General features: G+C 35.5%; 1 protein-coding gene across 2 annotated transcripts in view; it reads left to right on the forward strand.

Moving 5' to 3' along the window:
* Positions 1-11,123, forward strand: part of LOC129804880 (diacylglycerol kinase 1) — a 172,406-nt gene extending 161,283 nt beyond the window's left edge. For both annotated transcript variants that reach the window (XM_055852573.1, XM_055852572.1), the window contains 4 exons: positions 2,933-3,099; positions 3,190-3,801; positions 3,858-4,265; positions 9,508-11,123. In XM_055852573.1, the coding sequence (XP_055708548.1) occupies positions 2,933-3,099; positions 3,190-3,801; positions 3,858-4,265; positions 9,508-9,615 (1,295 nt within the window). In that variant the 3' untranslated portion in view covers positions 9,616-11,123. The remainder of the gene's footprint in view (positions 1-2,932; positions 3,100-3,189; positions 3,802-3,857; positions 4,266-9,507) is intronic.
* The last annotated feature ends 285 nt before the right edge of the window (positions 11,124-11,408 follow it).

Raw genomic sequence — 11,408 nt, forward strand, 5'->3', positions numbered from 1 at the left:
ATCCCTGCGGATTTAACGATACTATTGATTCAAATCAGTATAAATTCTCATTCCCACCCAGATTTCGATAATCCGTATTAGTTGACTGTTGTAGACCACTGATTACCTTTGTTGCATATGTAAAATACATTTTAATTTTGTTTTTTTTTTAATTAAAACCAGACTAATAAAAAAAGCCCAAATAAGCTTATGGTAACTGAGATGTTTTATAGGTGACCTCAAAATGCTTGCAACTTGGTGTGCTTTCATCTCGGAATGGATGAAAATCGATTGTGAATTGAATTTTGGGGGTAAAAAATCGCGTCGAACAAATTGTCTTTGGCGGTCGAAGTGGATAAAACTGGCTCGATGCGATTCTTTACCCCCAAAATTCAATTTACAATCAAATTTTCACGCATTCCGAGTTGCACTCATTCCGATGTCACCTATAAAGAATCTCTGATATCATAAGCTTATCTGGGCTTATCATTGGTCATTTTCTATTTTAATAAATAGTCTGAGTGGGGGAGGCCAATAAAAAAGAAGTTTATTGAAATTAGTTAATAAACATTAGCGATAGAGTCCGGTCCATTTGGACAAAGTAATGCCCTAGACGCCCTAGACATACTTACGACTTAATAAGCCGGGAGACGACTTAGTGGAAAATGGTTGATATGGAGTTTAACCATTATGTCGAATATAATTACTCTAAGCCGTCTCTCGGCTAATCCTCTGGTCTGTCAAGGTCCTAAGGGTCGGGGTACAGTGGGTTGGTGTAGAGACGGATGATACCCATCGGTACAAACAGGGGCATGACATTTCCTGTGTTTTCCATATGTTTCTAGCGAGCCGAAAATTTTTTGAGTTTATTAGCTATTTTCTGAGATTGTAGAATGAATTAGCAAAAAATACTAATACAAAATAAAAGCCAATTTAATAACGAAGAGGCAACCGAAACCCCTAAATTGGCAACCTACGTAGTTTTAGAGATATCTCGTGAAATGTGTACGAAAACAGGGAAAAAATTACACTAAAACCGGTCGCATTTTTCAGAGCTAATGTCAACCCCCTGGTTACAAAGATCTTGATCTCAGATACAATTTATAATAAAATTTCAGCGAAATCGGTTCATAAACACCGAAAATATGGACCGGTCAAGACATTTTCAATTATAGCTCAGGCCATGGAACATCAAGGGAGAAGTGCGACCCACCGTTGATAAAGTCTCAGCCTCAGCTACAAGATTTTTAAATTTAAAAAAAGCATTGTCAAGTTTTCGAAATTTCGTAAATCGTTTTCGATTAATCGGACCTTCGATTAAATTGGGTGAAGTTAGCGTATAAAAAGGGTTGTAGAGCATTCCATGAGAGCTTTTCAAAACACCAAAATTTTTCGAATTCCGATAATTAAAACCGGAGATATGGCCATTTCAAATTTTGATCCCTGATAGCTTGTGCCAGGGGGGTCGTAGGACCTTAAGTTCGGTACTGATCGAAAGATCTTAGGCCCAGCTATAACATACTGAATTTTAAGATCGATCGACGCTATAGGAGCTGAGTTATTAAGAAAACAAAATTTGGGGTATTCAAAAATGTCGAAAAGGGGGCGGGGTGGAGGGGTGGATCTAACATCACCTTTTAGCCACCTATCGACATTTAACCTTTGCCGAAAATCGCTTGTCGATATCTTTTTTCGTTCTCTCTCCAGAAGTGTTTGTACTCCGGACGGGACGGACGGGACGGACCGTTCACGCAAATCGTAAAATCGAATTTTGGCGCATATGATATTCATAATTTATGAGTGTCAAAATGTGTAAATCCAAAATTAGGGCCCGATCTGGCGAGGTCGGATTTCACCTAGGACCACATAAGCTGAGATTGTAAAGAATCTCAGCTAATGATATAGTTACATGATTTGAAATGTTAGAAATATATTTCTGGCTCATTGCATTCCATGCATCCTGATTTATTTTATTGCATTTTTCTGTAAGGAAACTTTTACAGATTTTGCTCACATTCTGGCTTCAAACAGCTTATATTTTTACCCGGAGGCAGCTAAAATCCCTAACGTCAAAATCCCGTAAGCAAAAATCCCGAAAACCAATCTCCCGAATATTCAAAAAGAAGAATTTTAAAAATTCGGGATTTTGACTTTCTGGATTTGGCTAATTCGGGATCTTGGCGTGTGGTATTTTAGCTTTCGGGATTTTGACCGAGACTCATTTTTACCGGGTCGCTTTCAAAATCCCGAAAGCCAATCTCCCGAATATTCAAAAAGAAGAATTTTAAAAATTCGGGATTTTGGCTTTCGGGATTTTGGCTTTCGCGATTTTGGCGTTCGGGATTTTTGCTTTCGGGATTTTGGCTTTCGGAATTTTGGCCTTTTCGAGATTTTGGCTTTCGGGATTTTGGCTGTTACCGTTTTTACCATATTCATTTAACGAATCTGAGACCTATATTTTAAGAAAGTGTGTAACTTAGTACTAGCTAAGTCAGATTAATTAAAAGTATTTGGAAAAATATGAAGAGTGTGTGCGAAGCTTGGGATATAACGTCATTTGCATTCAACATTCTCGTATTTACATTTTTTCGATCTTCATTTATATCAAAACGTTTTTTTAAGCCCAGCCAAATAGAGCATTGAATAAATTCAAAAATAATTAAAACTTGAAAATCGAAAAATGCAAATATTGCAATATTGACTACATTCAATGCAATAATAATAATTTCTCTGCTGCATGAGCTCGATATAAAATTTTATATCCCAAACTTTTTACAGAGGAATTTTTTTAAGGCTGCAGCAAATTGGGCATAGTAAAAAATGATTTTCTCTTTTTAATGATCCAGAAAAAAAATCTCCATGCGAAATATTGAGCGGAAATATGCATAATTTATTTAAAAATTTTCATTCTACTGTCCTGAAATTCACCGGATGTTTCCCCCTTGATACATAGGTAACGATTTGGCTCGGTGCTTGCGCTGGGGAGGAGGATATGAGGGTGAGAGTATACCCAAACTCATGGATAGAATATCTCGGGCGAGTACAGTGATGTTGGATAGGTGGAGTATTCAGGTGACTAACACGGAGCCGGCAGAATTGCCGAAGCCTAAGGTACTCCAGGTCAATTGACAAATTTCCTCTGCTACATCACCTTCCAACCACTTTCCCCCATCAATTAATGGTCTTCCTCTCTCGACTCTATCCGTGCAGGTGACACTGTCGGAGAATGTGCAGCGAGTCGTGGAGCTGTCGCAGCGGATTATTGTTGAGAAATCTGTGATACAGACGTACGAAGAGATTCGCCGGAACACCAAAACCACCGAAATGACCACGGTGGGTGGGAAGGTGAAAACATCCTCGTCGTCCACGACAATGGAGAAGCTGATGGAGTTTACGTCCTCATCCTCACGGGACAGCGATGCTTCCCAGCTCAGTGGACTGGAGGCTAATGGTGGGACCAGCAATCGCCTCTCGATGCCCGACACATCCACCGGACGTGTCGTCAAGAGTGTGAGTGAAGGAGATCTTCTGCTAGCACGTCCAGCTAGTGCTCCAGATCGTCAAGAAACCTCAATTCCTGCCCCACCGAGACCCCTCAAACCGCAATCTGAACAGGACTTTGCTGTACCCTACAACATCATCAACAATTACTTCTCCGTGGGAGTAGATGCAGCCATCTGTGTAAAATTCCATCTAGAACGGGAGAGGAATCCACACAAATTCAACAGCCGAATGAAGAATAAACTGTGGTACTTTGAATATGCAACATCAGAAACCTTCGCTGCTTCCTGCAAAAACCTTCATGAGAATCTCGAAATTATGGTAAGTTCAATCCATCCCAATATCATTTTTCTGGACACTTATATCCTTCCCTCCAGTGCGATGGCGTATCTCTAGATTTGGCTAATGGACCCCATCTCCAAGGAATTGCTCTACTCAATATCCCCTACACTCATGGCGGAAGCAATCTCTGGGGAGAACACCTGTCCCAGAAGCGTATCAGGAAGAACGGACCATTTCGATCAGCCAGAAAATTCAAAAGTACTGATAAGGATCTTTCAACATCAAGTTTCAACTCAGTTGATCTTTCCGTGGCTATTCAGGATATAGGGGATCACCGGATTGAAGTGATTGGCCTGGAAAATTGTCTGCACATGGGACAGGTGCGGACAGGGCTTAGAGCATCCGGACGACGACTAGCACAGTGCAGCGAAGTGACTATAGTCACGAAAAAGACATTTCCCATGCAAATTGACGGGGAACCATGGATGCAGGGACCAAGCAGGGTAAGTCTTTTTTCTTTTAATTAATTTTCGAGAAATAATTCTAGATTGGATATATCATTATAAATATTATAGATTGTAATGATTGGAATCCGGCCGATTCTAGCCAACGTTTCGGAGCTGAATGGCTCCTTCCTCAGGTCTACAATATACATAAACATATTAACATAGATTTATGATTTTGTAAATGAGTTATTTTTAAATCTATGTTTATATGTATATTGTAGACCTGAGGAAGGAGCCATTCAGCTCCGAAACGTTGGCTATAAAATAAAGGAGGAAGAATCAGATTTTTATCGATCGTACCGTCGTTGCGGGTGACTTTGCACTTTTTTCGCTATTTTTCAATTTTAGGGAAGACTGGGGCAAAAAGTCACAAATCCAAAATTTTAAAACTCAATATCTTCAAGATAAACAAGATAGCGGCTTAAAATTTTTTTCACAGATAGCCGCCATAAGTCTTCTTCAACATCGCAAGTTTGTTAGAATTTGAACAAGGAATTTAGAAAATAAAAATATCGAAATTTTTTGCCCTATTTTTCTAAAATATTTTCCATACAGAAGATATCAATTATTAGCTACTTATATTAAATTTAATGCACCGGTGAATATTTTCCAAATTATCTGGGTATTCTTTGAATACAAAACCGCTATCTATTTCAGAATTTTACAAAGATTCTTTTCTCCAGAAATCCTTTTATTAAAAACGACCACTTGGGGTAAAAAGTAACAAATAGAGATGATAAAATTTCAGAAATTTCACAGCAGTCGCCATCTACTTTAGGCGGAAATTCATGAAATTTCTTGAAATTTACCAACTCTAGTAACAAAAGGTATAGAGCGAAAAGTAACAAAAAAAAGAAGTAATCTCTGATGTCTCACGGCGAAAAGAAACGTCATTATCATGTCTCGCCGCTTGTTGTTTGCATTGGTCAAACGGTTTGCAGTATTTTGTGTGTTTTTTTTTTGTAAAATAGCTTAAAATGCGTTTTTCTCGCTCAGATAGAGAAAACGGTGTTTTACAATGGTGTACAAGAATAAATTTCCTATGAAAATATGTAATCTAGGTATTTTACTTAAATTTACGGAATCCCGTAATGAAGCGAATCAAAATATTGTTCCGATTTAAGGGGGGGGGGGGGGGTAACCATTCCCCCCTTCGCAACCACCCTCGATGGACTTACGACCGAAGGAAGGCAACTAAGAACTCCTGGGCCCAAGGAAATGCATTAATTCCTTTTTTTAACTCTTTCCGGACCACAACATATCCAGCGAACGATTTTCAGTAAAACTCACTTTATTGTAACTCTTAGTGGTCAAATATGATACTTTTGTAGAGAAAGAATTTTCTCCGCCTCTGGGAAATTGGAAAACTCATGGGAACTCTCGTCCCCTACAGAACGCAAAAGATAGAAACTTGGACAAACTTCAATTTTCCAAAAGCCAATAATATCAATTTTGTGAATTATTTTTGCATGTCAAATGACTCCTTTACAATGTTGATCACTAAAACAAGAAAAATTATTGACCAGTATCTTGTGGGATGTCCAGGAAGTGCTAAAAAGGACACCAAGCTCCTGCTTGCCAACAGATTCCTCAAAATATTTCACAGAATAGCACTTTAACACACATTTCTCTCAACAGGATGTTATTTCAGACACATTAAGCTTTCTCAAGAGCCAAAAAAACACTTCCTGGACAATCAGAATTCACCAAAATCTGGAAGAATAGGAAAAACTTCCCCGAAAGCAATCTCCTTCGCTGCCAAATGTCAAAATTATCGGCCATATTGACAAAAATTTCGCTCCCGCTTGAATTTTCTTACAAGGTTGGTGTCAAAAAGCAAATGGCGGGCACTGGCGGGATAACCTTACATTTGACCTCAAGATTTTTGGGGACGAGAATTCCCATCAACTTTGAACAAGTTTTTTGAAAATTTATGAAAAAATTGTTTTTCGAATTTATGTAATCTGTAATTGTTAGTTATCATACTTATTGGACCCGAGAGGTTTTTCCTTATTCGGGTCTAGAAATATGAAAAAAGTCAAAATATATGCAAGGAAGCAGAAAATCGAAAATTCACGATTTTTGACCAAGAATATCTTAGCTCAGGAGTTAATTGGGATGCTGCAAAAAATATCCTAGATTTGGACATCCTTATAGTTTGTAATCATCCACAAGAATCGGAATTTTATCGATTCTAAATAGTCTAAAAAAATTATTTTTTCCATGGGTACCCAGAGTCCCAAAGGAGACGAAAGAGTTAAAACATTTATTGATCTTCTAATTCTGGTGTAAATGGGGTTGTACATCTGCCTCCGATGATGGTATCCAGTCCAATCAGTCGCATCCCTCCGACGATGGCAGGAACCTCAAGTTCTCCTCCCTGGTAACGGCGACCCCCAACTGCTTTCTAATTCTCTCCAGGGTTGGGCGGTAACGATAGATCGCCATCACACTCTGCGCTTCCAGAGCGAGGAGAACGGGGCGGCAGATCGCCAACACACTCTTTTTTCTTCTGAGTGAGGGGGATGGGGCGAGAGATCGCCAACACTCTTTTCTTCCTGAGTAAGGGGAACGGGGCGAGAGACCGCCAAACACACTGTCCACACTAACTGGTGAGAACGGGGCAGAAAATTGCCACACACATTCTCACAGGGGATAACGGGGCCTTGAGCCTCACACTATCCACTCCTGTGGAGAGAACGGGGCGAAATATCACCAGCACACTCTCTCTTAAAGAGAGGGGGAAAACGGGGCGACAGATCGCCAACACATTCTCTTGTCCAAAAGGCAGTCATTAGACTGTGGGAATTGACCAACTCTGGTCCAATTCAATTCTATGGATTTCAGTTTCACACTTTTGGTCACATATTTAAGTGTTGCTCGCATGAATTCTAGCTTAAGATGAAAATCTCATCTTAAACTAAAATTAATTGATTTTGCAGGGTTTTAAGGGGGGATTCTCCACCCCCAGCTCATCGCGAACAACACCTCCTTTAGAGTCTTTATTTTAATGAATTAGCTTCATTAAATAACGAATTTTTAGGCACGAATTTGATTTGTTAATCCCAAATTCGTAACAATATGATAGTATTTTATGTCTGATACTATTTGCCCCAGCATTTTTGAGAATGATCACAAAATTACCTTTTAGAAAACGGCTCGATAAATATATTTCCTTACAAAATAGAAGAAAATTACTTTCACAGAGTTGTAGAGCGGTAAATTTCCTATAAAACAGCTCTAATTAGAAATTTCTGGGGCGTTCGAGTAGTTTGTAAAAAAATAAAATATCCGTTTTGTGACTTTTTGTCCCAGACTCCCCTACTATGTCCGGTACGGGAAATTTGAAAACACTGTGCTTCTATTTCAGAATAAAACTAATTTCTTTTATTAACGTAAAATTTTTAAATATTCTAACCATTTATTGAAAAACATTTGCCTGAAAGTACTGTCTGTTACTGTGTTATCACACTTGCACATTAAAATTTTAATATGATTCACATTAATTGTCGCTGGTGAGAGTCCAAATGTGTAATTTGTGTGTTTGAATCATTTTATATTCAAAATTTGATCTATTTGTTGATAAAAAGGTAGACTTGCCCCGCAAAATTTGATATAAATTGATTTATAGCATTAATGTGAAAAATTAATGCAATTTTCTCTTTAATTTTTTAATGTGAAAAATATTTATGCTTTAGGTAAATTTAAACTTGTTTTTGCAGGCCAAGTCCACTTCTTTATCAATAAATAGAAAAACCCCAAATATTAAGTGACTCAAAGATACAAATAACTTATTTGGACGCTCACAAGCGACAATTAATGTGAATCACATTAAAATTTTAATGTGCAAGTGTGATAACACCGTTAGTGTATTTCTATGAAACAGTTGAATTTTTAGTTTTGACTACTTTTACTCCGCATTAAATTCGTTCTACGGAAGATTTATTCAAAAGTAAGCCCCTGCGGGTATGCAAATTTTCTCGATGCATAATGCCATTTCGCGCGTTTTTTTCGGTTCCGAAAATGTGCATAATCCCGGGACTGAGTGTAGACAGTGTATTTCTCAATCGTATGATATTATGTTTAGGCTCATTGGAAAGATATTGGAATTCCTGACAAGCTTGAACAATTTGAATCGGTTATAAATCGGTAATAAACCAGTATATAACCGATAGGGTAGATATCCCGAATAATACCACTACCCCATTTGATACCACCTTGAATGAATGGGTATTTTTTCAATATTACGATATTTTAGAATTATGAAATGTATGGAGCAATCACTGTATTTCATAATTCGAAAATATCGTAATAATGAAAAATACCCTTTTTTTTCAAAATAGCATCAAATGGGGTAGAGGAATCATTTAGGTATCCACCCTATCGATTTTTTATCTAAGATTAAATTATATATTGTAACACTTAAGGTATTTTAGGCAATATTTTGAGTGATTTATAAATCGGTTCAAATCGGTTGTGAACCAGAAATAAACCGGTTATGAACTCATAAGTAATTTTTGTCAGAAACCCAATTCTATTACTTTTTGGGGGATCTTTTGAGTGATTTATGAATCGGTTCAATTCGATCTAAGCTTCTAAGTCACGAGTTCGAGCATTTCGCAAAGTTTGGGATGCTTTGCTACCCATTTAAGTTTTGATATTAGAGTTTTGAAGAAAAACAAGCACTCATTCAAATTATCAAAACTTAAAATTTCCGCAATTCGCGTTTTATATTTTGGCCTAAATTCTGTAGGATAATACCTTGATAGATATAATTTTTGAATTATCAGATCCGGTAAGCATTTGAGGATGGAGCGGCTTAAGAAAAAATCGGTTTTTTCCAAAGCTTTCGGCTCAGGCTCCAAGGCTTCCATAGTGAAAAGCAAGGAATTTGACCACTGACGAAGGCTTGAAACCAAACCGCAAACTTTGGGAAAGCCGATTTTTTTTTCTTAGTTGCCCCATCCCTCAACGTTTACTGGATTTGATAATACTTAAATTAATCGTCAAAAACCATCAACTGTATTTAATTTTTTCAGTTTTAAAATAAATTTCAGTAGAACCTGGGTATATACGTTCCTAGAATCAAAAACATGTTTTCAACTCAAAATCATTTTCATACTAAGACGGCAATAGACGCACATTTTTCTCTTTGTCATGCTTCCATAGGCATTTGTTTCAATTAAAAATACTTGTACAAAGATTAATAAATAAAAGATAATATATTGTTTTTGTGCAGATTCAAATCACACACAAGAACCAAGTTCCAATGCTGATGGCTCCGCGGTCAGAGAAAGGCAAGGGCTTCTTCAGTTTCTTAAAGACAAACCTGTTAAATGTCGTGTAAGTCTTAGCAAAGTAATAGCGAATTTTAGGAAGAAATGTGGCAGAATTGTACAAAAAGAACCTAGTCTATCTGTAGCGTTAAAAACTCTATAAGTAAAGAAAAAATACTCTTACGTGTAATTAATTTTATGTCAAAAAAAAACAACTATCAGGTGAATTGGAAAATTATTCACTTTGTATAAAAGAATGTTGATCTGGTTAAAAGCTTCCTCATAATTTAAAATGTATTTAGTAAACTATATAATGTAATTATAACTGAGTAAAACTAGAATTTAAAATTAAATTTATAAATAGAAAAAGTGTAAATCTAGTCATTTGAGAAATTGAACTAAAACTTAAGACATAACGAATGAGAGATTTCTGTGAAAAGAAAAATATCTTTTATTGAAGGTGTTTCAATGATATCAAAATATAGAAAAAAAGGAAAATTATCGAATCTCTAAATTGTTATTCGCGGATTATTTTCAAAATTACTTTCTTTAGTGTCTAAAGAGCAAATTGTTATTGAATAAACAATATATTTGCTTCGGAAACACCACAGTAGCAGTTAACATATTGAAAAAAAAACCAAAAGGATCATTGAACAAAGGAAATTGTAAAAGTATTAAATTAATAAGTAAAAATATTTTAGAAAAGATCGTATATTCTTGACAAAATATTACCAAAAAAAATGTTAGCATAAGACAAGAAAATAAAAAGAAAATTCTCTGAAGCGTTAGTCTTAAAAAAAAATTGAATAAAAGTAAAAATTTAGAAAACTATATTGTAGAAATAAAAAAAATACTTAATATTGAAAAAAATAATATTAGAAAAAAATGGAAAATTAATAGCTTTTTTCGTGTCTTAGATTCTGATCTCAAACATGAAGGCAAAAAAAACTGAGATAGAAAATTTATCGTTATTGATATTCTCAGTTAAAAAGAAAAAGAAAACTTAGAATGAATTAGAATTTAAAAAGAAGGTGCAACACGCGATACTTTCATCTGGAACTCTACTCTTCTCCAAAAATAAATACCGAAATTCTTCAAATCTTTGTAGAAATTATAAAAACAAAAAAAATGGAGAAAGCTTTAAAAGTAGCAGCAATTTTTAACTTATTTTCTTGTTTAAGAGACTCGAAAACGGTAATAAGGAAACAAAAGGTATACAGAAATATTCGGAGCAAAACTAAATTAAAATCCATATCAAAAAAACCAAAGCAAAATGAACCAATTTAAATAGTTAAATAAAACAAGATTTCAAAAGCTTTAACAGAATCTTAAATAAAAGAATTTCAAGAATATTAATCTTACAAACACTTCAGATATACAAATAATATTAAAAAAGGTATTTCTATTTAATTACAATTTTTTTGTTATTTCTTTTTTAAAGTATTCTTTTTTTCATTTTTAATGTTAAATTTAGGCCCAAAAGAAATGAATAGAAAATTTTCAGATATTCAAGTAATTGATATTTTGTGAAGATATTGCCCTTGTTTAAGTTATTAAAAGAAATTTAAAGTATTATCAATGGATATTTTATTTCTTAAATATATCGTTTAAATAAGACAATTAGTTTTCAGAACACGGAAGCCAGAGAAATGCTCCTTAAAAGCATTTTCCTCTCCATGAAATTTGATGAAAATCCTGAAAAGGGCGGTATGGACCTATCTATCTTCAGGACTGGATATTTGACATAGTTCCCGATGGTCTTGATATTGAATAACAACAAGGAATTGCAGATATTGTATTGTTCAAAAACTAATAGATCGCACTTGTCCTATACAATCCTAACACAAAATTTTCGATAGATCTT

This window comes from Phlebotomus papatasi, chromosome 2 (assembly GCF_024763615.1).
Source record: "Phlebotomus papatasi isolate M1 chromosome 2, Ppap_2.1, whole genome shotgun sequence".
Lineage (NCBI taxonomy): Eukaryota > Metazoa > Arthropoda > Insecta > Diptera > Psychodidae > Phlebotomus > Phlebotomus papatasi.